Raw genomic sequence first — 26,572 nt, 5'->3', positions numbered from 1 at the left:
GTCTGAAACATCAATATTTTTTATCAGTACTTCAGCTGAGTAGGCCTACGTGTGAAAATAAGAAAATGCAGACATTATTATAATTATTTATCTTGTATTATAATTATTTGTATTTTATTGGTGGTAGTAGTTAGTAGTATTTTCTGAACCCGCTACTTTCCGTCTGCGGACGATAGGTTGCCGAAGCACAACCTAACAGCACTGGGCAAAAGCCAGAAATCAGGCAAGGATGTGGTGCAAGCCAGTCGCAGAGCGCATTCAGTCACACACAGGATTCACACAGTGCTTTGGGAGGTGACAGGAAACCAGGCAACTAAGCGCACTGGGGCACAGCAGGCAGAATTTACATATAGCAGGTGGGCCCGGATGCAATATCTCCAGGAACTGTGAGGCAATATTATTATTATTATTATTATTATTATTATTATTATTATTATTATTGAATATGGTAATCTAATTTAATATCTGGCTAAGAGCATTTAATTGTTACTATTTCGTTTTGCTATAAACAATTATAATTAGACAATGTGTTTGAGTTATTCCTAGAGCTAAATTGATTGGACGAGTAAAAAAATAATTTTTAAACTAAGGTTTGAAATGAAGATTCTAGAGTTACATTCAATGGTTATAATTCCAAGCGGCTTCGCATTCTAAAATATGCGTTTAAGTTAACAGACTAATCTAAGTTGGCTTAGTTACTAAACCTGCGTCTTGTCCGGATTGCTCCCTAATGTCAATATACACTGAGGTGGAAAAAGAGGTGTCAGAAAGTGGATGGTTTTTTAAATCAATCAATCAGTAAGTCAATAAATAAATAAATGGCTCGCTTTGTGGAAATATTTTTGAGTCAATGTCGTTCATTCATTCTCCAGTAGTGTCGAAGTCTATGCCTCAGCGGCTCGCACAAACCAGCCCCGAACGGGACGCCATCCATCGCAGGCACACGCAAAACTGAGCCAAATCAAAACCGGCAATTAGCCTAAAATGAAGTCCTCGGGGTGCGTGAGGTAAATTATGCTCTCTCTCTCTCTCTCTCTCTTAAGATGTTGTCATTTGTGCTTAATGCCTAATGATAGGTATTAAAGGCTTGACATCTACTTATTAAATACTATCAAATGTACGGTTTAAAATGAACAAGGAGGTTCCTGCTTGGTCGATGTGCAATTCGGAAACATATGCAAATGTAAACAATGATTTATTTTAAATGGTAAAAATAAAATTCTAAAAAGTTTACTATGTTAAATGAAGTGGGGTTTTTTTATTTTTTTATTCTTTTGGTGAACTCTGTACGTAAAAGCTAAATGAAGTTTGAGTCAACAGTTAAGACAAAACTTGATGTAAAATGTAAACGTACAGGGAGCTGCTTACGCAATGAATGTTATAAGTAATATGCCTACCGAGTTCATTTTCAACTAATTGTCTATTTATCTAATAAAAATATCACATAAATGACCTTGCGTATTATATTTCTATTTTAAGTCACCCGCCTACCCCCTTTATCGGAGAAGTTTCACAAAGCCAGATCCTAATTATTAATGATTTATGTTAATCCAATTAATTTAATTCGTTTCTTACATACAGCGTGTCCGGGCGTTCAAATTTTATAACTAATGACTGGCCAGAGGCTCAGACTTTTCACTAAAGGTTGATCTCACCATCTTTTCCCTTCTCAGGTTACAGAGTATTTTCCAACCTGTCTGGGGAAACTGGCTCCACATAAATCAGGAGCAGTTCGAAGTTAAAGCCATCTTCTGAAGTCAAGAAATGCACTAGACAAACTGTGATACCGTAATACTTAATTTATCTTATATCTGTACAACCACAAACTGAACCGACTTCTGTTTTATATTATAAGGAAATTAAAATGGCCGCTCGTCTCCATAATTAGTTACCTTACGATTTCAGTATCCGTGTGTTTTGTGTTCGATGCTATAATGCATATCTTTGGCTTACAGCCCAGTTGATGCTGAGGTCATCAAATCTCGGAGTATAATAAATAGGCATCTCCCGTCTGAACCTGCGCTTTAACTATTAAACTCTGTTCACGAAGATTTTACTTTTCTGTAAGGTATTTGTTATTCATTCTAATTAGAAAGTTTGAAAATGACGAAATTATTTCAAGTTTAATTTCCTTATATGTTTGTCATAATGTAATTTAGCCTATTTGCCCATTTTAGAAGGCTTTGTTAAGTCGTGGGAACTAAATTAACATAAAATGATTTATTCACACTGTGTTTTTATCGGTTTGATAGGTGCTATGTTTGATTTTTCTGCAGACTGGTAAAATAAAATAAAGAGTGGTCAGAATATTTAACTGTACAGAATTAATACACCATCATAACGATTACGAAAATATACTAATTCGGATTATGTTGTTAAAGATATTCATTGATATCTTGCTTATGCCATGCATCTCAACAGGACTGGCAGCTTTTAAGCACCCAGCTTTGGTCTGGACGTCATTTAGTCGCCTAGCTGATTCACGTGCGCACACATCAATTCAAACAACAGAAAATCGAAATCTCATAGATTCAAAATTTGGGATATTTTACATTAGAATTCGTTTTCCTTGTGGTAATGTAATGAAGCCAGTTCGTGATGTTCTCACCATCATGCATGATACGTCGATGCTCCAATCAGGTTGGCTTCTAAATGTTTCTATTTAGTGACTTGCTCTTTGGGGGTCCCGTGAAGCTGCTCCTTGCTTTGTGGGATTTCACGAACTCAGGAGTTTGCACTTTCAGCTAACGCGCGGTGCCGCGCACACTTCGGCAATAAAGCCATCGCCTCGTACTTCTGTGCACTTTATGGTTCTCATAAAGAGCGGATCCATCTTCTTAAGTGCTTCTTAATTAATAATTGCAAAGTTTATCTATCAAGTTGCAGACTTTGGCAAGAAAATTACCACGGCCCTGACCAGCGAAAACGATTTGTTCAAGCTTAGATGAACTGTACTTCTAGGAACCTTTTCGGATTCTTTAAATTAACCCTTCAAATGGCTCTGTAGTAGCACAGGAGTAAAAAACAATTTATTGCGCTAGAAATACGTTCACAATTAAAATCAACGGCACTTTTTACCTTTCGTGACAATGCTTAGGTTACACTGCCAGCGCTTCGTCGGCCATTGAACACATTCAATTATAAGCACACGTCGTAAATCCAGAATGCTGCTGATCTTAGGGCAAGTTACAGTATTTTGACAGTAACTGTTTCTAATAAGCAACATCTTTCCGTATTAAGCACAATATGTTTTATTTCAAACATTAAAGCAAATTTCTTTTAACAAACAAAAAAAACACTTTACAAGGTCACGTAGTGTAACTTTGCTTTATTTGTTTTCTTTTTAATGTAAAACATGCCGGAATGCACGCCTTAAACTTGTATAAAGCTCAGATTACAGAAAATCCGTATGGCAATAAAAACTATACATTTCCACTGCATTAAATGCAGTAATGATTTTCAATTAAATGGCAAAATGAAGGAGCACAGAGACACCTAGACTTTAATAGGTCACAGGGAACTTGAACCAATCCCCTCCCACTCAGGAGATAGACTGCCGTTCGGTGAAGTGTCAGTTTATCGTAAGGGCATTCAGTGTCGGGCTAATTCAGCGTCCCCTATCATGTCGATTAATCAAGTCTAATAGACGAGGAAAGGGAGGCAAACAGCCACGTCAACGTGAGTGAAACGCCCAGGCTCCAAACAGAAAAGGACCTGCTCAAACGAAACCAGTTTCTCTGCGAGTGAGCCGCGCTAAGCACTGAGTCGCGGTGCCTTTCCAAAAGAGAGGATCCCTATTTTACATGCACTGCGACGCACACAAAATTAATCCCATTGAAAAAAACGCAATGGTACGCAAACGATGGCTGTGGATTAGTTAAAGGCGGCAGGTACCAGCCTGTGTGTTGATGTCAACATCCGCGGAATACCTGACAGCAGTCGTCTAACTGTTCAGCATTAAAAGAATCAGGGTCAAGTCACACTTTTAAAAATAAAAGGTGCCAAGTTGGTTCTTCGGGGCGATGCCTCAGCGGATCCATTTTACGAAGGTTTCTGAGAGAAACTTTTATTTATTTAGATCCGCAACGAGCTCAATGAATAGCTACATATTTGTGAAATAACTCGGTTTAATGTTGTTGAAATAACTCTTGCTGAATATAATTAAAGATTTCTGCTTTGTTCAAATATTAGGAAGGTTTTCAAAGACCTAAGAACTAATTTCATATGCAGAAAACCCTGCAGAATGAATTGGTTATTCATTCATGGTTCTATGAGTAACCACACAACCCAGTAAAGTGCCATTACAGAAGCACTGTTTAATTTAAGAGCACATTAACTGATAAGGCTGTTTGTGCATAGAAGTCAGTCATTGCTGCTCAGCACCCAAATATCGTCTCGAAAACTAAACCATCGGAGTTCTCAGGATTACTCTAAGTATTTGTATGCAGCTACATGGACAGTTTTTACATTTAACCAATATGATATATAAGTGCACAAAAGCATCTAAACCATATATACATTGTACTAGTTCCTCCTAACAGCACGCGTAGCAATAATTTCGGAATGCTTCCTATTATGTAAACTGTTTGACAAAACTGGAAAAAGACGCAGTTGCCGCTAAAGCAGGATATTCTGAAGACATCGGAGTTCCAATAGCGTTGCCTCAAAGTGTCAGGTGCTCGAAAGGCCAATCACGTTTATTGTCCCGACTCGGTGTGATTTATTTATTTGGCTACACCTTTATCCAAAGCGACTTACGACATTTAAGATTCGGTTGGTTATGTTTTCTTTTTTCATTTGGAGAACAGCAGGTGATGGGACTTTGTTGTGGTCACAGAGCGTTAGTATAACGGGACTTTGAAATCCAAAGCCTAAACCACTACGCCAACCTGTCAAGAGCAGAGTACAATGAAAGTCTTATTTGCATGTCCCCTCAGAAAAACCGACCAAAAAATAGCATAATAAAGTCACTAATTCTGGTGTGTGTGTGAGTGCGCCCTGCGACAGACTGCCCCCTGGCCAGAGTTGTTTGATGCAGGCGCGATACGCCAGTGCATTGGGGGCTTTGAATGTATGGTTGATAAGAAACAACAAACAACAAAAAAAAAAAGCCTTTACACTGTAATTATAAGTGAAAAGAAAGAGCACCCCCAACGACTTATTTGTGAATAACTGAAGCAAAATGTTTGATTTTGTGGTGCTCCATGGAAATCTGCTTATGCGAAAATAATCTTTAAAAATTGACAAATTGACCGTGAACTTAAACACTTGGATTATTCCGTTCAAAGATATTACACATCAAAAGAAGAACATTTATTGATATAAAATACAATTAATTTTAAACATAAGTAATAACTGAAACCGATTAATAATTCAAACGTACCTGTAGTCAGTACTGAATTAAAGATTAACGCCTTATTGATATGTTATTTGAAATAACTCGAAGCAAAGGTGGATAGTGAAACCTTTTTGAATAAATTAATGAAAGACACCAAAGGTGGTTTTATTTAATTTTAATACCATACGCTTTTTCCGAGATCAAAAGAAGGGAAAACAATGAACAATGTGATTTTCTGAGCAGATGTAACCCGCATAAAAATAACCGTCTATCCGATAATTGGCTTAACAAATTAATACATTATAAACTTAAAATTAAATATATTGCTGCTTCTTTTCAATTATCTCATATAAAAGTAAAAAAAATGTTTTATTGAAATGACGTCATAGCCACCCTTTTACTTGTCGGGGTTATTAAAGTTGTTTTGAATTCCCTATTGTACTTGTATATCATTGGCAAAAACTAACACGTTATGACTTTATATGAGACACTAAGACAATAAATTACTAGTTAGTATCCAAAAAGGAGCTCCGAGTTATTAGAGAGACGGTAAACAACTGAGGGATGAAAAGTGCAGCGCAAAAACCGCGAATCACAGTTAATGACTCAAGAGCAGAAAAACCGAATGTTGTTTGTCATCAGGTGACTTCTTAACGGTGACCTCATAACGGTGACTCCACGCACTTCCATCATCCTCCACCTGCTTGTATCCGATTAGGCAAAGTCATCAAAGTCATCCGCCTTTTCTGTAGACTCGATGGGGATGAGCTGACAAGATCACACAACTGCTCAGTTTCAAGTAAAGAGTTTTACAGTTTTAACTTCAAGCATCTTATAATGTGACGATGAGATGACGAAAGCAAAGTGAACAAACATGAACCGAAAATTCAAAACGAAACATTTAGGTTTATTCACACCGTTTTGGCACAAAACACGGGATAATAATTTCATATATTACTTAATTAAATATTTACGGCTCACCTATGGTTGTATTGACCAAAGGTTAAGAAGGGCAAACCCCAAACATGACCATTGCAAGGAACATTTCTATATTTATTTATTTTTCACTTAAGACTTTTTAAGACTAATGACAGCGAAACTGCATAATTTTCTGATTCATCTGACAGGAAAGTGAAATTTTGTATTTGTTGACATCTCTCATATGCTGAAATTGCATAAGATGTGGCCGAATTTATGTGAACTCTACTGTAAATAGAAGACCGTGAAAATCAGACGATTATGTTTTCCATTAAAACTCACTTACTAAAAATGACCTAATATGAATGGATAAGACGACATTTAATAACTTTTGAAATATAAACATCCATTTTTTTTTAGAGTATATTTCTAAACCATATCCAAATACTGTGTTACACACAGAGGTGACAACTGTTTCTGGTAGCGTGGAGCCCAAGTGACTAAAGAGATTTGCTGAGGTTCACACATGGAGTTGGAGGTGAGATTTGTACCAGGAATCTTAGAGTCCAGTCTCTTAGCCACTGCAACCCACTGCACAATACAGAAGTTAGACTTACTTTACTGAAATCAGGGAATGAAATATAGGAAAGTTTAGCTTAAAAATTCTTAATTAACCTTTTTTTGTATCAATAAGAACCAAATAAATCTATGTGGTTTTCAAAACCTGTCTTGGAACATTACAATAAAAATGGCTTTCTATGATAAATAAAAGGAACATACCCAATAAAGTTATTTACCACAGTAGCTTTAAATGCGGATATCATAAAATATATGATAGCTCTATAAAAGGAGCAAAAAATGAATATATTTAAAATAAGGTTTTAATTTTTGAGTTTTCCAGAAAGCAGCGCCCTAAGGATATTGCCATTGTTTCGCTAGGTGTAAAGGATTTCATTTAACAAAAGGTGCGTGTGCGAGGTGCTTGTACATAGCATTGTTCTCAAAGCTCTTGCCAAAGACTTCTTGGCCATTTCCACAATCATTCAGAGAAGGCATTAAAATGAAACCATACGACCTCTCCTTTCAGGGGAGTTACTGATCAAAGAAGGGAGCGACTATTAAAGAACTCATTTTTGGCTGCTGAAGTCTTAGTATTGAAAGAGTCTGTTTTTGATATTCCTCCTTTATCCTAACTCGCTTTGTCCCATGCAGTCATAAGTGTGTGCAAGTAGGACAGCTGTAGGTGAATGAGGAGTGGGGATAACAATACATCAGGAATCTGCTCACATAACGCGCGTCTCTGAACTTACAGACAAGGACTAGTTTTAAGCTTGGATCAAACGACTATGGGTGCACTTCAAGCGCAAGCAAAATTCTCACACTCCAAAACTGAGGGGTATAAACCTTGGCTCTGCAACAAAAAAGAAATAAATAAGAAAACTGAGGTATGTACTGTAACTCCTCACATTGCTGCAGTATCATTTAGACATAAGTCACATCATCATACTGTGCAGCCTTCACCTATAGAGCTATCTATACCTGTAGGTCTGCTACTTATATGGGACAACAGTGCACAGAAAACGGTACCGCATCTTACTTGACAGGTTTATATGGTTTAAAATATGAAGCACTATAAATGTTGGATTACAGATTAAAAGGGCAATTTTAGTAAAGTTCGACAAGCACACAACATTAGAAAATGTATAGGTTTGGACACGAAGGAAATGTACACTCCTGAACTGGAATTCAATAAAGAAGCAGTGTGTAGGTAACGTGAGGTAACATGCAGGAGAAACTGGACACAAAACAACAGCACGGCAAACCAGAGGAGCTAAAACAAACAAAAAACAGCCAGCCGGCTCTGATATTTGTAATTTACTGTTTTATTCGGGGATCTAGTGGAATTAAAATGATCACAGTGTCAGGATTTCACACGAGGGCTAGCCCCAAATTAATCAGATGAAGAATAGGAAAATGTCCAGATTCTTCACCGAGAACTTCAAGACATTTACAATTGTATCGAAATATTTATTTTTAGCATATCCACCATAAGTGATCAAACACCTGAACTTAGTTATGTTTATGTCTGCAGTATTTTGCAATATCTTCAAGGAATAAAGTTAAATGTAGAAACACGCCCATTAACCCTGCCATGCATGTTGCTTAGAAACATGTAACGTTTCGAATTATGAAAATGTTTCATATTTAATATTAGGATATTCACTAAAACATTTAAGCATCCTAATCACTAGAACCTAAAATAGTACATTTTAAATGTAAACCTGCATTTTGCATTTTTATAAAACAGTAAAAAAAAGGCTTATTTTAATAGACGATGGCATGTATTCTCCATACAATTACTAAGAATCTTTGATATTAAGCAGGCGCAAGTTGTCTTCACTCTACCGAGCAGCACACCATTCTGCGCTGTCATTCCCGGACAGACGCTCTCCTCCATGATGCACCGAATCACCTGAAACAAAGCAGCGGACAGGTCCATAGACTCGAGGACATCTCACCGTGTCGAGCGTTTGTCTCCGCCGTCAGCAGCAGTGTTGCGCACATTCAAGATGCGTCCTTCCACTTTCTGGTTCCTATGTACTTTTACTCCTTTATTTATTTTATGTTACTCTTCCCGTGTCCTCCCTTTTGGAAGTTTGCATGCTCTCCCCGTGTCTGCGTGGGTTTCCTCTCAAAGGCCAAAGACATGCCGGTCAGGTGCATTGGGGATTCTAAATTGTCTCTAGTGTGGGTGTGTTGGCTGGCGCCCTGCCCGGGGTTTGTTTCCTGCCTTGCGCCCTGTGTTGGTTGGGATTGGCTCCAGCAGACCCCCGTGACCCTGTAGTTAGGATATAGCGGGTTGGATAATGGATGGATGGATGGTATTAGTTTTGGTGGATAAACTTCCAAATAAATGAACGCACCACCCATAAATCTGTAAGTGCTATGACTTTTTATCACTGTTTAAATTAGGTCAAGTATTTGGTGATTATAAGCTTAGTTAAGATTAAACAAACACAGATGGGCATTCATTTTGTAAGTAAAGCAAGTCAATCAATTAACATAATAGAAAATTGACAAAAGGCAGGAACCCCCCAGCCTGGGACAACAGACGGGGCATGGCAGAACGTCAAAGAGAACACATTCACTCTCGTCCTCCAGGCCAGTTTAAAAAGTTACCAAATAACTTAAATGTACATATTTTTGAAATGTAAACTGGAGAATCTGGATATATGCAGATCTCAGAAATAATAATTTTATTTAAATTACAATACAGTTGTAATTGTACAAAAAAAACGGAAAAGTTGGCTACATTTAAACTATGAAGTTTACATTCGCAAACTCCATCTCAAGATCAATTTTTAATTTGCAAGTGTTTTCCAAAATCCACGGAAACAGAAGCAGCATTTTAAACCTTTTGTAATGCATGTGCTCCCTGCAGACCATTTTGTTATTACTATGTTCTTCTTGAACTGCCTTCTGTTACACCAACCCCAGTAAAAGACAGCAGCGGTCTTCAAGAGTAAAATACATTTCATGGCAATGATAACAATACGAGAAGTAATATAGTTTATTTACTGGAAACCCTTTTCATGGAAAAGCCCTTCACAAAAATTAAAGAGGATACAAAAGGAATAAACACACAGATAAATACCAAATATTAGGCATTAAACACCAAATAAAACATGATCATATGACACCCAAAAGTTCCAATTTTAAATAAAGGAAAACATTAGGTAGCACTTATTTCACTTACTGTTTCAGAAAGAGTTTGTACTTAAAGGAAGCACTCCGATTAGAACTTGAAAATGAACTCTTATAGTTACAAATATTAATTTTGCACCAAAATAAAAAAATAAGACTTGTTTGTTTTAAGTATAAAGACAAGTAACATGTACAGTAGGAGTGCATAAGTAATGAATTACAGTCTCACTGTGCAAATCCTATATAAAGTGTGTGGAATACAGCAGGAAGTAAAAAAAACACCAAACAATTCTCTACATCTCATTCACTCATTAACTGAAGCTTCACAAAACCTAAACTATGGTGTCTTCTGTTGAGCAAAACTCAAACTGCCGCCACAGGAAGAAAAGGATTTAGCATTTCCAAGAACCTTTTTCCCTGCGTATATTCACCTCATCTGCAATCCTGCCACAACTCCCATCAAGCAGCAAGAAACAGCAGGGCTGCTGGTAGGATGCCTTGAACAGCAAACACTTTAAAATTGGAGTTGGAAAAAATAAGGAAGGGTCAAACTCCCCAACAGTTGATTACAATAGCACTGCCTTGCTGTATTACACTTTTGTGCAACTGCTGGGGCAGTTTTAGCCAAGTCCAATGTTTAAAAGACACTAATTTAGTTGTTGCCAAACCTTAGGTGAGCAGCATTATTTGCTTTTCACCCTAAAATCCTTTAAGAACCCCAAGACAGTTTCACGATTACAGAATTGTATAAGAAGTGAATTTTAGGTTCAGATCCAAAAAAACCGTATACAAAACATTTGCTCATCACTGCTATCTAGATAAAAAAAAAAAATGTAATGGATACACACTTTCCATTACAAACCCTGCTAATCAAGTCAAGTTGTGGTAAACATGCTTAGTCTTGAATACATTTTAAAAATGGATGGAAAACAATGTATAATATGAACTGAAACAGTGCATTCTCAAGCTTTAAAATGGTTTAAACACCTTAAGGAAATATTTACTTTTAATTAAACTCTAGCCTGATAGTTTGTATCAACAAATTTTAATATATGATTTCAAGTTATATATTCTATGATCTTAAAATACTGTACACAATTAATAATGCAACTATAACAATAGGATAAAGGAGTTCAGCACCCTTTTCATGCATATCACAAGAAAAGCAATCATCCCACAATAATCTGTTCCTTAAGCTGTACATTGCTTTTTAAGGATTGTGCGTCGTGCTCGCTTTTACCATTGATATTTCCTTCTCCTTGACTGCTGTCCGTAGCTATGATGACCTGTTCACCTGTCAAAGTGTCCTTTTTGGTTTCCTCACTATGCACTTGCTCATTTGTTTCTACAATACTCTTAGACTTGGCATCCTGCTCATTCAAAAGTCTTTCCACCTCAATCTCTAGCTCCAGTCGCTCTTCATCAGCTTCTAGCTCTAGCTGCATCATTAGTTCCTCAAGTTTCTTTGCTTTTCGGAGCTCATTCTGTTGAATGATGGTACAAAGATGTTCCGTCAGCTGTTCTTTAATATCACACTTCTTGTGCAGCTCTAACTTTGATGTCACATATTCTACCTCTGCCTTCTCATACCTTTTTCTGAAACAAGATTTGGAAACAAAAAGAACAGAAGTCATTAACAATACGTTTGCAGTAATTCCAAAAAATTTAATATTTCACATTTGAGGCTTTTTATGTATATACTTTTTACATAGACACTTTTTTTTTTTTTTGAATGAGAATAAAAGAAAACAAATGGACAGATAAAGAAACCAAAATTACTGATTAGGTAAGCAGAAAACATGGGCTCCCTAATAACCAGCACACCCACTAAATCCACGTAAACCACAGTCACTCTGGATCTGCTTTGATTATCCTTTCTCAAGCTAACATACTGATGTCTTCATAATTTTAACAATAATTTCATCCTGTGCGCATGCGCCATTTCAAAAGATAATTACAATAGCAAGAGATGTATTTAATGACAGATGTAATGTACTAAATTTATATTAATACATTTAATAAAAAAAAATTAAAAAGGGGGACATTTTTAAGTCAAGCTCTTTAGACTAACAGCATGGCAAAGTGGAGAGAGTTCATGAAAGGTAAAACTGTTTCCCCTTTAGCTTCAAATTTATTTTTATTTTTTAACACAAAAGTCTCAGATTTCTAAGTATATAAAAATAATTGAAAAATAAACAGAATGAACTGTTCATTGCACATCATTAATGCACATTACAAAGCATAAACAAAGACCAAAAAAAGGCTATGTAATTGACCACCATGTCCCAGGTGCTCATGTTTTTGTGGACTTCTGCTCGAGATCCAAAGGCGTGCAGGCATGGTGATGCTAAACTGACCTCACTAATGTATATACATATGTCTGTGTGTTCATCCTGTCAGGGGCAACTTCCTTTCTATAGAATATGCCTGCCTTGTACTAGATTCTAGCTGTGATTGGCTCTAGGTGGTGACCCTGCTCTGCTCTGGAAAGTGTAGGGAAAAATAAAATAAAAATTGAGAAATGGATAATACCATTGCATTTTGACGTAATTATATATACTGCAGTTATGAACACACACTGCATCTTGTCCACACAATCTGTACAGTCATAAGTGAATTAAAGCAGGATTGTAAATTAAGATTCTTGTGTATTCTCAAAATCCTAACAATTTTTTGAAAAGCAAGTTCATTATCCCTGCAAAGTCGTCGTATCTTGGATGTTTTAATCATAAATTCATTCTTAGTCAGAACTCGGAACTTATAAGGATAAAGAAACAAATGCAATATTGTACTATATCACTTTCTTTTTTATTATTTAAATGTTGAGTATGTGCAGATACAGAAAAGCACCACAATATACATCTTCTCTTTAACACATTTCAAGCTTTAAATGAACTATTTGTATTAATGAAATTTATCTAAGATGATGATCCAAAATAACCATGCTCATACTACTCAAGTAAATACTCTACTACCTTACAAGAAGAAACACAACAACATGACAAACTTCTGCTTTGTTTAATTCAGTTGAACATTCACAAAAAGAAAAATGTAAATATCTTTGACATGAAATAGCATTTTTTTTAAAATAATTAACCATTTAAAAAACTACAATCTAAATCTTCAAAGGTGACAGAGACAATTTTCATCAAATGACCAACTCTGTTTGCAAAAATACAGCTCCAAACCTATAGTGAACCTCCATGTTCTGTTCTCCAGCATTTCAGTGGACAAGAAACTTTGTTAGAGTCAAAAATTAAATTTTGGCTCATCAGTCCAGATCACCTGCTGTCATTCTTCTGCACCCAAGCCCTTATGTTTTCGTGCATAGACAAGTCATTTGGCTTTATATCAACCTCAGAGGAATGACTTTTTTTGGTCACAATTTTTCCAAGAAGACCACTTCTTTATTCTAGATGGGTGTAACAGGATCTCAGTGATTTCTACTAGTTCTGCACAGATAGCAGTGCTGGGCATCTTCAGATTTCAAAGGGAAGTAAGCAGATGTATTTCTTGTTTGATGCACTTGGTTTCTATGAATAACCACTGCAACTGTGGCCTTCAACCATCCTTATTTATTTGTGTTTCTGAAGAAGAGCTTGAGCAGCCCATCTGGAAACACCCGACTGCCAGGAGAGACTCTGATGATGCAAGATGACCACCTTGTGTCTTGTAGGTATGCTTATTTTCCAATGGTGTAAGATTTGTAAGATAAACTTCTATATGTACTACAGCCTCACCTTTCACAATATGGTTTCTACTTGGCCAGTTTTGTTCACTTTATATAGATGTTTCTGTTAATCATTTTGGTTCAACCTACACATAATGTCAAAGATCATTAGAACTTGTTTGTTATATTTGCTTGATCTAGTACAGGGCTATACTGTTTAATTGGAAAGTAGTCAGTTACTAGGTTTGCTTTCTTCGTTAAGCATATTACAACATCTTACTGTATTGCTTCAGGTTTTTTGCAAAAGGATGGTTTGTAACTCTGAAATACCAATATAGAAGACATAAAATAATCATTTAAAACAACAAAAAAAAAACCCCTATCTAAAGGGACTATGACCTTTGAAGAGTAGCGTCAAGTTGAAACAGACTCAGTAAAAGATTTATAAAATATTGCCAAAAGTTCAAGTTATTTAGACCAAGGTTCCTGAGAGAGAAAGGGTAGAGATTTGACAGAATGACTGCTCTAAAATAATTTATGTCTAGTTCTTAATATTTTTGAGAGTAATATCAATGACCAGTTCTTTATTTTTTTGCATCATTAAGTTACAGCAAAGACTTGTTACTCTGGTTAACAAAATCACCTACAAACACCACTTGGTTATGACCCTTTTTACCCTCATTAAGTAGGCTCAAAATCATAGAGGCTGTGATTTTTTTTTTTGACAAACCAATTTTCCAATTTACTGTGACTTTCAGTTGTGTATAGTATGTACAACACAAATAAAAGAACACTCATCCGAGGAGACTATTGATGAGGAAAACATATTTGGAAGACAAATTATTTACTTTCACTCTTTGTCTTTTTAACATGCAAGATTCAATCTACCACCTTGCCAAGTTAAAATCCAAATTAAAACTTGAATAGGGCACTGTGGAGTATTAAAGGCCGATGAGAAGTCCACAAAACAAACAACAATTAAAATGGAATTCCTTTAGTTTGGTAACATACCAATTGCACCCTGTTTAATATATGTAAAGGCAGATGGAAATTGTTTATTTTATTGTCTATCATTGTGTAAATGTTATGGATGTATTAGGTTTGGAAATTTGACATCAAATACTGAATATAAAAAAAATAAAAAAAATAAAAAAAGTAGTGAGAAAGAGGGAGAAATACCAAGTTTTCTCACATAAAAATGGTGATAACTATGACGAAGCTGTAAATGTACACGACAGATATATAAAATCCCTCAGCCTACACTATCACTTCTGAATTGTTAGCTGCATCAGAACTTTAACATTTACAGATATGGTGTATTTGCTGAATTTGGAGTAAATGGCTGGCCGGTTGAAAGACTGCATGTCTGTTTGGTGTTCATCTACATGGGCTTAAAGTTGAGAAGGACAAACAAACTGATTGCCTTTACTGAACTATTGGCACACAGACTTATCTTACTAAACTGGAACCTAACTCTCCTCTTTTAAGTCAGTGGGTAACTGATGTTTTATAGTATTTGAAACTGGAAAAAAAATCTAATTCTCACTTAGAGGATCTGTGTAGAACTTTTTCAAAACCTGGCAGGATCTAATCAATAATATTTTAGATTAAGCTCTTAAAGCACTGAGGAAGTAGATTCTCTTCCCATTTCTTTTTCTTCTCCATTTATCTTTATCTGCTTATTAAACTCTGTTAAACTCTGTTGGCCATGCTCTCTCTCTCAGGGGTGGGGGTTGATTTGTTTTCAATCCTGTTTTTTTGTAAAAATTGATCTATTTGTATGGAATGATTACAATAAAATCAAGAAAATTAAAAAAAAAAAAAAGACTGCATGTCACAGGAGCTTTATGCCGAGGTCACTTTGATGTTTACGAACATATTACTACTATCGATATTGCTCAAACTCAAAATTGGTTACACCAAACATCTCAATCAAGTATATTTTCCTACTTTCTTTTTTGTGAATGAATTATCACAAAAGCATACTAAAAAACAAGAAAACAAAATGCCACACTAGATTTACAGACAATATCAAACAAAACCAAAATTAAAAAGATCTGGAACCCAGCATACACAAAAAGCCCTAGGTGAACAAACTTAGTTACTATATACAGTATGAACAATAACAAAATCAAGTGAGCAATGCTGCAGTTGCAAAATGAAAGCATAAAATATTCAGAAATTCACAGGTTTGTTGTTACTAGATACTTCAAAACATAATTGATATGAACAGAGATACATCTACTCAACATGCAAATGAAAAAAGATATTTGCCTGTGGTCAAACATTGCAAAGATGGATTTAATTACAATTCAAAGATTAACTATGAATCTAAAACAGACATTCTTACAGTGTCCATGAATGTTAAATGTCAATAATGTGTTGGAAAAAGTGGAAAAGTCAAATAATCTTTAAAGATTTACCAAGGCCTATCAAAAGTTTACTATTTGATATACACTGGACTCAGAACAGTTTATCAATACTGTAAGAAAATACAATGCACCATTCTTTTCTGTAAAAAACAAATCATCTAAGGCAATTTAATGCCAAATTTTAAAGTATTAGGGCAAGTGTATCACGATTGTTTCATATTAAGCCAGATAACACAGCTAGTCAAAACATAAACCATACAGTTGCTAATCATAATCTAAAAGGAGCATTTACTACAGTGCTGCTATTTATGCCATGCCCCATAATTCACATGTACAATCTACAAAAACATCTGCAGTTCAGTGGGCAGAATCTTCTTAACAACTATGAATGCAAAACCTGATTTCAAAGTGATGGTAATTTATGCTAAAAAATTTAAATCTTTGTCACTGTAAAATTTAACCTAAAATAAAGTATGTTGATTGCTTTTAAGACCCCATATATAAAACTTCACATTCAGCTTATATTAAACCTCGTTAATCAAAAAACCTACCAAAGCTATTGCGTACAGGACCGCATTAAGTGATTTCAAACGGCATTCATATGAACTTTCCCACTGGAAAACTCATATTTTCTGTCTTTGTAATAGCATGTGAACATAGCATTGTCCATTATTTGAATTCACCAAATGACTGCTTTCTTACATAACTTTTCCAGCATTACACACAGGCTCTCATGCATGGCATCCCGGACTTTGCAAAAATAACTTCTTGCTCCACTCTGATCTACTTTAGTATCCCCTTCAACTTCTGTCATCACCTTCTAGTGACATGGAAGCACATAGGATGACACCTGTGAAGTTTAGATTAAGAAATCTTCGCATCTTCGTTTCAAATAATTATATAAAAAAAACAACACAGGTGATTACATATCACCATCAATATCGCCAGAACCCAAATGAACAATGGTGTCTAAAGCAATGAGTTGCCATTTCCACCACACAACTATATATTTAAATGTACAAGAAAATATATTCATGGATGTACCTGGCAAGGGAGTATTCCCAGCTGGCTTGCTCTATACGACTGCGAAGAATACCAATGTCGTTGGATACAAGGTCATCCAGCGTTTGTAACTCCTTCTGAATCTTTTTTAGTTTCACTGCTTCCGCCTGTGTCTGCTTGGATCTAAAACAAAGAAATGGAGAGATATCCTTTAATATCTTCACCCATCTTTTAACATTACAAACTAAAACAATTAATGTATTTAAAGGACCATTTGGAACAGCAAAAAATGTATTAATTCATTCATCTTAACTTCAATCTCTAAACTAGTTGGATGCAGTCATTATTCTTGGACCAAACTTAGGAAAAGACTGCAATGTTTTCATGTTAGTATATAATGTCCAAATACAAAACTTATATTGTTCTCCCTTTGCTTTTTTTATATACCTTTCAGCAATTGCTTTCGCAAGAAGAGCTTTTTTTCTTTTATTCTTCTCTTCCATTAATCGTTGTTCTTGCTGAAGAAGTTCCAGCCTCGTTTTTTCCTTCCTTGTATATGAAACAAATGGTAACATGAATATTAGTATTAATAATTAACAAAAACAACACAACATTTAAAACAATATATTTTCTACTGGTCTACAGGTGTAGTAATAAGGAAAACTTAACATACAATGGTGAGTATTGCCCAGACCTCACACAAAATGTTGATGGTACTGCATGCTGCTTCAGGCAACAGATTCACCCTAACACACACTTATATTTTCTCTATTTTCAGCATGAATCTCCACACTATCAGACATAACATTTTTTTCCATTATTAAAAGACTTTTGAGCACAACCTTTCAATTCAGATTGCTACATTATGAATACTTTGCATTATGTTTAACCATAGAGTTATTAATAACACCTGCACCTTTTATTAGTTTTGGTTTTAATGGTCTATATTTCTGTGTACAATAAAGTAAACATTTTTAACTCTACTGTGCATATGACTATTGCACGTTTCTCCAGTTCTGATGTCACGATGTTGGTTACCTGTGCCATTTACAATTGACTTTCAAATATTGCTTATGGTTTACAAAGCCTTAAATAATCTCATTCCATCTTATATTTTGGAATGTCTTACACCTTACACTCCAAATCGTAACCTTAGATCTTCAAATGAGTGTCTGCTTAAAATTCCAAGAGCTAAACTTAAAATCTGGAACAGCTTGCCAATAGGAATTTGAGCACTTTAAAACACTGCTGAAAACACATTACTTTAACATGGCTTTCTCATAGCTTCATCTTAGTTTAATCCTGATGCTCTGTATATTCAACTAATCATCATTTTTATTCATGGTGGATCCAAAATTCATACTAACCCCTACTTTCCCTTCTGCTCTTTTTCCAGTTTTTTGTGGTGGCGATCTGTGCCACCACCACCTAATCAAAGCACCGTGATGTCCCTACATTTGATGGATTAAAGGCCAGAAGTCCACATGACTGTCATCATCAAATTCTTCCATGGGAACCCTGAATACAATGAGGACTGATTGAGGTCATTTATGTTAGTTAGAATGCCTAGAGGGAGCTGGGCGGTCTCGTGGGCTCTATTCAATAAGGGCGCGCACAAAAAGGTGAGCTTGAAAAGGGCGACCTCAGTCAAGCGCAGCGAATAAAGGCGTTTGTAGATAATTTAGTTCAAATGGCTCTGGAATATGTGAAGAGCAACAAAGGTGCAGATCTAGTCGTAGTCGAAGGCTACATATTCAGAAAGGAGAAAACCATCAACGCGAAACACATCTGGAAATGCACTGAATACAGGATTGGAAAAGGTTCGTCTCGCTGTCATACCAAAAATGGATTATTCATTATAAATTTTCTTCACAAATTTGTTCCAGAAATAGTTTGTTAGAAGTTCATGCATTAATTAACTGGATGTTTTAATATTCTTGCTTTCGCCTTTTTATACGTTCAATTATTGCCTTTATCTAATATATTTTCTGTAATTTGTTGCGTTTGCCTTTATTTGCTGTGCCCAATTGAGGTCGCCCTTTTGAAGCTTGCCTTTATTTACACACCCTTATTGAAGGATACCGGTCTCATGGCCTGGAACCCCCGCAGATTTTATTTTATTCTCCAGCTGTCTGGAGTTGTTTTTTTTTTCTGTCCTCCCTGGCCATCGGACCTTACTTTTATTATATGTTAATTAGTGTTCCCTAATTTTAATTCTTATTTTGTCTTGTTTTCTCTTCATAATGAAAAGCACAATGAGCTACATTATTTGCATGAAAATGTGCTATATAAATAAATGTTTGTGTTAAACTAAACACTTTTTTCAGTGAAAATAGTTTACATTTCAAAAATGCCAGTTAACAAAAGAAAGCAATTTTCTTATTTTTTAATAAGATACTATGGATAATTTACATATTGGTTTTAATTTCAATAGGGCAACCAAAACATTAAAATGAAATGTCCCAACCCCATAAAGTGTCTCACATAGACTTACTAACAATTCCACTTGCTGCTGGTCTAACTCTTCTCCGGGTACATATATTTCAGTGGGTTTCTCCAGTGGCAAACCAGGTGCCTGAGAATGTCCAACGCTTTCAATTTCATGGTTTTGACATTCAATTTTCTGAACCTCCTTTGTTTGCACAGGAGAAGGCGTTGGTGCAGCTCTAAGTGAGGGTTGTGTCTTTTCCTTGAACAGTTGTTGCTCTGGCAGAATGCCGGAATTGCCATCTTTGGGAATAATTTGTTGTAGAGCCCTGTCACGCTGCAACTGTTGACGATTTCTGTTGACTTGAGGTGGCCTTCGGCCTCTGCCACTGACAGGAACAAAATTATCTGAAAATAAAATATTAATTACAACATAGAGAGTCTGAATGTCACTTTGCAAGCTATTTATTCATCATTATTCTTTTAGGATTCATTACATTACCAATTGGTCAAAGATTAATATCAAACAACATGAAGTATAAAGAAAGCAAGGCCAAAAGGTATTTTATGTAATTAGTTTGGTTTATTAAATAATATATAGCAAAATCAGTTATTCACGTTAAATCTAAGTGCTTAAATTTACAAATTTGACTGTCCAACAGCTTTACATTTTAAAGAATCATATATATCTTGTCACACGCATGCACTTGGGGAACAGCAGAAGGACTTGAGTGATTGCAGTTTTCCACCAAGACATAAGCTGCGCTGTCTAACAACGATCTCTCTTCTTCTCCTTCTGCAGAAAGGAAGACTGACCCCTTTCCATCAATGGTGCCACTCCCAGGTCCGACCACCTGGGCTCACCTCTTCCTTCCAGAATCTTTGCTAAATGGAACAACCATCATCTTCAGCAGTCTTCTTGATTGAAAAGTCTGAACATCTCATTAGCGTTTCACCACTCACTTTATTTTCATTCTTTTGACTGTTTAATAGACGAGGTTAACCACAAGGTGCCCCAAACTCTTTAATCTTCCTGTCTATTTCTTACAATCTATATTTTCCTTATTTAAATCTCTTCTTGACAGGATTTAGAAGTGATTATCACAAGGGAAACAAGAGCATTAACATAAAAATATGAAATAACTCACAATCTATATTTATTTGCACTTAAGCAGTCAATCCCCTCAAAATGTTTAATACACCTTAATACTAAATAATTTGATCCAAATCCAAAATTAAATATACCTGTTTTACTGGAAAGAAAAAAAAAAAAGGCAATAAACCCACAAAATAAACTGAAATTTAATTTACACTCTTACCAATTTTGATAATTATTAATTCTGGTCAAAGTACAATAATGTACCAATGACATCTGTGGCAGGGAAGATTGCTGTGTGAGTGTGTGTTGAAAACATACAAATGAGCAATAAAGCATTGCTCCTAATTTTCTAAATATGGAAGATACCAAGATTTTAATTCATGCATTTAGTTCAAACACAACTGACAACTGCAATGTGCTATTCAAAAGTTGCTTAAGCCATTCAAGTCACAGCTTTCAGTTAATTCAAAATGCCTCTACAAGGATCATTACAAGACTAGAAAGTATGACCACCTAATTCCTATAGATAGATATTTTATTAATCCCCAAGGGGAAATTCACATACTGCAGCAGCAGCATACTGATATAAACAATATTTATTAAAGAGCAATTTAAAAAAAAAAAAACAGTGCAAGTTAAAAAATGCAAGGTGGATAGTGCAAGGCAGGTAGAACAGTCTATAATCTTGTATAATGTTAACATTTACCCCTGGGTGGAATTGAAGAGTCGCATAGTGTGGGGAGGAACAATCCCCTCAGCCTGTCAGTGGAGCAGGACAGTAACAGCAGTCTGTCGCTGAAGCTGCTCTTCTGTCTGGAGATGATACTGTTCAGTGGATTCTCCATGACTGACAGGAGCCTGCTCAGCCACGGATGTCAAACTGTCCAGCTCTGTGCCTACAATAGAGCCTGCCTTTCTCATCAGTTTGTCCAGGCGTGAGGAATCCCTCTTCATTATGCTGCCTCCCCAGCACACCACCGCATAGAAGAGGGCACTCACCACAACCGTCTGATAGAACATCTGCAGCATCTTATTGCAGGTGTTGAAGGACGCCAGCCTTCTAAGGAAGTAGTCGACTCTGTCCTCTCTTTTTAAAGTCTTTACATTGGTTCAAAGTTTGTTTTGGAGCATTTTGGAATCCACCTTAGCTTACATGAAAAACATTAAGTTGGCAATGCTCATCTTACCTATCTAAACTTGTAATTACATACAACCCAGAGCATGCTTTAAGATCTCAAGATGCTGGTCTACTAAAAATTCCAAGAATCAATAAAACAAAAAAATGAGCCAACAGTAATTAGTTTAGCAGCATCTTATTAGGGCTACTGATTTGTTGTACTCATTTAATTTCTGTTTGTTAGTCATTTGAACAGAACTGTATTACAATAATTAAGAACCATTTCTAACTCTCCTCTTCTCCTCCTAATGGAAAGACATCTGAGATACTGGGAGTTTTAATATTACCAGATGGAAAGATTCGGACATCATATTAGACAGCCCAGCACGCACGCACGCACACACACACAACACAACACACACACTACTGTAGAATGAGGAGGGGTTGGGCAGATAAGTTGGCCTATAGTTTTCAATATTATGATGTTGTCTATAACGGAACATGGACTCCCAGAGGTTAGTGTTTTCTAGGGGTGTTGCTAACTGGAGTTTTGCCAAATGACCATAACTCAACGATAATGCCATTAGACATTGGTTTAGAATGAGTTTGACTTTGCTTTACTGTGTGTTTCAATAAATCTGTATTTTTACGTGCTTGCATTATATAAATTGTGAAATTTGTACTTTTGACTGTAAACCTGTTACACTGCCCTGAGCTTACATTCAGTGAGATACAAATATAAGCTGAATTAACTGAGGCTCACAATTATTACCCTGTAGCATATACAAATAAAATGTTTTTGTTTACCAACACCTGATAACCAGACTTTTTTCCAGAAATGCATTTTATTTACACTATGCTATTTGCATGTATATCATATATAGTCATATAATGCAGAGTTATCATTTAAAAAGAAAAAAAACTACATAATATGCTGGTAGGTTTTCCTATACTTTATAGGTGCAGGCTGCTCCAGCTACAGTACACGCCAAATGACTATTTAATTAGGTCCACGTAATTCGATGCACAATGAGTTACTGCATTATGTGTGTGTACACATAATTCTTCAAAGATATATGCAAGTACCAGTCGTGTGTGTATTAAGGAAAAGAAAACTGCAAAACGGGTGGGTCTGAAAACTTAACCAGCTTGGAATAAACCATACATACACAGGGCTAAGAAAGTCTTGAAACTGTTCCATACCGTTTCAAGGTAACACAACATTCTAGCAAGTCGCCAAATCACAGACTAGCAAGTGATAATGTGGCATATAAGAGAGGAATGTTTGTGTCTTGCCTGGTGCAAATGGTGATAATGAAATATACTGTAGAATACATCGTGTCTGCAAAACAGACAAAATATTTACTGGGGACACATATGCAAATCGTATATATAAATCGTGTTGCACGTTGATTAAAAAATATACCTGAGTATTTCGTTTTACTCTTTACCGATCACAATTACGATCCTATAAATTAATAAAATGTGGTTGTACTTCTTCCGAGCTTTGCAGGAGGAAAAAATGTGTTATTTATATTGTGTCACTGGAAGGCTGAGCAAATGGTTCTTTATGAAATGTATCCCTAAGCAACCGGTGAAATGAGATAGCTAAACAATAAAGCGTATCAAAAAAATAATGTCTCATCCTACTTTAATGGGGGGAAAAGCTAAGAACAGGGAATACTGGTTACTATTAAGTTACCTTTCTGCTGAATTTTCCGAAGTTCTTCCTCTGAGAATCCTGCCCAACCCGCCATCTCGACGAGTCGGTTTCGGAAAGCAAACAATTAGTTGTCGGCTTACCCAGCTACGTTTTCGTAAAATCTAAAGAAAACACCGCACTGTGATTAAACATACTTTGGTTTTTAGCAAGAAATCGCCTTTCCAGAAAATCATCTTCCTGCTGCTGCCACGTAGAAGACCCAAATTAGGTCCCATTAGAAGCTGAGACCTAAAAAGCTTCCTGCAAGCAGTTCCCTACAATAAATAAAAAAGATCGCGTGTACCGCGAGTGCTTCATTTAAAAGAAAAATATTATTTTTCTTTTAAAAAAGAAATGCAGTTAACACGTCTTTACTTGTGTGTGAAATTAAAGAAAAAATAACAATTTAGCACGTTTATCAGGCAGTACACGGACAGCAATGCATTGTAAATTGGCGATTTTGAACATATACGTTTCCACGGTAACCAGTAGGCTGTTAATCATTAAAGTAATCTACATAACTCGTCCTGAATTCCTGTATCAGGTACATGTAATGGTAGTTTCTACCAGTTTAGTGTCACTATTATAGGAAAAACTGCTAAACCGTTCTGTTTTACACGTTTTAAAGTATGTTGATATATATATTAAATCTGTCAGCTGCTGCATCCATACCGTGATTACTAAATCTGGTCGCTCCGCAACATCTGCATTACGAACTATGTTTCGAAGTATTTTGTGTACCGGTAATTCTTGTTTTATCTCGTTACATTACATTTCTGCTGCATCCGTTACCTAAGTGTTAAATACAATGGGTCTAATGTGAGGCCACCACTTGGCAACATTAGCAGAAAGTGAACATTTACAGCAATGCTACAATTATTGCCTTGACAAATAACGTGGACATGTACACAGTACTGCGGTGGCGCCCTGCCCTGGGTTTGTTTCCAGCCTTGCTCCCTGTGTTGGCTGGGATTGGCTCCAGCTATCTGGGTTGAGTGGCGGAGTTATAACACAAGACTACCATATTTTGTTCCTATATATGATTAAAAAAAATGAAAAAACTGATTCATTCTGTACACCCCACTAACAGAAGCTAAATTAATAATGCAGGACAAATTATTTTTATATCATGTCTTTAAAAAGTTATCTGCAGTTAATTGCATGAGTTTCACATACACTTCTATGTACACTAGCTGTGTATCATATAAAATGTAGTCTTACTAAATTTTAGATCACAAATAATACTAATTGCTATACAGTATGTAACATTTTAGCAGAGATTATAAAGACTTTCACCTTCTTAAACATTGTATTACTATTAATATAAGTAATTCTATGAGTATTTATTTTAAAATGGTACAGTTGTAGTTATACATAACACAACATGCTCAAACCATCCTAAGGCAGTTAAGTGTTGTAGGGTCCAGTGCCTGTCCTGGCTGCACTAATCAATGGACAGCAAACAACCGTGGACCAGTTTTCAGTCTATTGCAGGGTTTATTTCATACATACTTCCTCACTCACGCAGGGCCAGTCTGGGATTTCCAGGTAACTTAAGCTGCACATCTGTGGGGAAGTAGTGGGGAAAACCATATACACACAGAGAAAATAGTCATATGAAAAAGTTTGGGAACCCCTCTTAATTCTTTGGATTTTTGTTTACCATTGGCTGAGCTTTCAAAGTAGCAACTTCCTTTAATTATATGACATGCCTTATGGAAACAGTAGTATTTCAGCAGTGACATTAAGATTATTGGATTAACAGAAAATATGCAATATGCATCATAACAAAATTAGACAGGTGCGTTAATTTGGGCACTCCAACATCATCAATACTTAGTTGAGCCTCCCTTTGCAAATATAACAGCCTCTAGACATCTCCTATAGCCTTTGATGAGTGTCTGGATTCTGGATGGAGGTATATCTGACCATTCTTCCATACAAAATCTCTCCAGTTCAGTTACATTGGATGGCTGCCGAGCATGGACTGCCTGCTTCAAATCATCCCATAGATTTTCGATGATATTCAAGTCAGTTGACTGTGACGGCCATTCCAGAACATTGTACTTCCTTCTTCCTCTGCATGAATGCCTTTGTAGATTTCAAACTGTGTTTTGGGTCATTGTCTTGTTGGAATATCCAACCCCTGCATAACTTCAACTTTGTGACTGATGCTTGAACATTATCCTGAAGAATTTGTTGATATTGGGTTGAATTCATCCAACCCTTGACTTTAACAAGGGCCCCAGTCCCTGAACTAGCCACACAGCCCCACAGCATGATGGAACCGCCACCAAATTTGACAGTAGGTAGCAGGTGTTTTTCTTGGAATGCGGTGTTCTTCTTCTGCCATGCAAAGCACTTTTTGTTATGACCAAATAACTCAATTGTTGTCTCATCAGTCCAAAACACTTTGTTCCAAAATGAATCTGGCTTGTCTAAATGAGCATTTGCATAAAACAGGTGACTCTGTTTGTGGCTTGAGTGCAGAAAGGGCTTCTTTCTCATCACTCTGCCATACAGATGTTTTTTGTGCAAATTGCTCTGAATTGTGGAACGATATACAGATACACCATCTGCAGCAAGATGTTCTTGCAGGTCTTTGGAGGTGATCTGTGGCTTGTCTGTAACCATTCTCACAATCCTGCACATATGCCATTCCTGTATTTTTCTTGGCCTGCCAGACTTGAGTTTAACAGCAACTGTGCCTGTGGCCTTCCATTTCTTGATTCCATTCCTTACACTTGAAACTGACAGTTTAAACCTCTGAGATCGCTTTTTGTAGCCTTCCCCTAAACCATGATAACTGAACAATCTTTGTTTTCAGATCTTTTGAGAGTTGCTTTGAAGATCCCATGCTGTCACTCTTCTGAGGAGAGTCAAAGGGAAGCACACCTTGCAATTGACCACCTTAAATACCTTTTCTCATGATTGGACACACTTGTCTATGAAGTTCAATGCTTAACGAGCTAATCCAACCAATTTGGTGTTGCAAGTAATCAGTATTGAGCGGTTACATGCATTCAAGTCAGCAAAATTACAAGGGGACCCACATTTATGCACAGCCAGTTTTTCACATTTGATTTAATTTCATACAACTAAATACCGCTTCACTAAAAATCTTTGTTCGGAAAACACCCCAGTACTCAGATGTTCATAGGAAATGAAAGACATACCACTGTTATCTTTTTTGCTGAAAGTGGAGTCAATTATTTTGCAGGC

At 36.2% G+C, this 26,572-nt stretch overlaps 1 protein-coding gene and 2 long non-coding RNA genes across 4 annotated transcripts; 2 read left to right on the top strand and 1 right to left on the bottom strand.

Moving 5' to 3' along the window:
- The first annotated feature begins 299 nt into the window (after window positions 1–299).
- Window positions 300–18,439, top strand: LOC120514756. 2 transcript variants are annotated; one of them, XR_005630513.1, is made up of 3 exons: window positions 300–386; window positions 13,555–13,637; window positions 18,402–18,439. It is a non-coding gene; the product is annotated as an uncharacterized LOC120514756 (long non-coding RNA). The 2 variants fall into 2 exon arrangements; XR_005630512.1 differs by lacking the exon at window positions 300–386 and adding an exon at window positions 7,472–7,701.
- Window positions 10,520–23,585, bottom strand: gorab (golgin, rab6-interacting). The gene is made up of 5 exons (XM_039735289.1): window positions 23,351–23,585; window positions 19,504–19,840; window positions 17,453–17,554; window positions 17,048–17,188; window positions 10,520–11,557 (listed from the first exon to the last, which is right to left on the bottom strand). Exons 1-5 carry the CDS (start codon window positions 23,403–23,405, stop codon window positions 11,131–11,133), a joined length of 1,062 nt encoding a protein of 353 aa, XP_039591223.1. The 5' UTR covers window positions 23,406–23,585; the 3' UTR covers window positions 10,520–11,130.
- On the top strand, window positions 18,517–20,705 carry LOC120514757. The gene is made up of 2 exons (XR_005630514.1): window positions 18,517–18,548; window positions 20,235–20,705. It is a non-coding gene; the product is annotated as an uncharacterized LOC120514757 (long non-coding RNA).
- Window positions 23,586–26,572: the final 2,987 nt, after the last annotated feature.

Source organism: Polypterus senegalus, chromosome 14 (genome assembly GCF_016835505.1).
Source record: "Polypterus senegalus isolate Bchr_013 chromosome 14, ASM1683550v1, whole genome shotgun sequence".
NCBI lineage: Eukaryota > Metazoa > Chordata > Cladistia > Polypteriformes > Polypteridae > Polypterus > Polypterus senegalus.
Note: the sequence above shows the minus strand (reverse complement) of the source record. Positions and strands in the feature narration are given on the sequence as shown.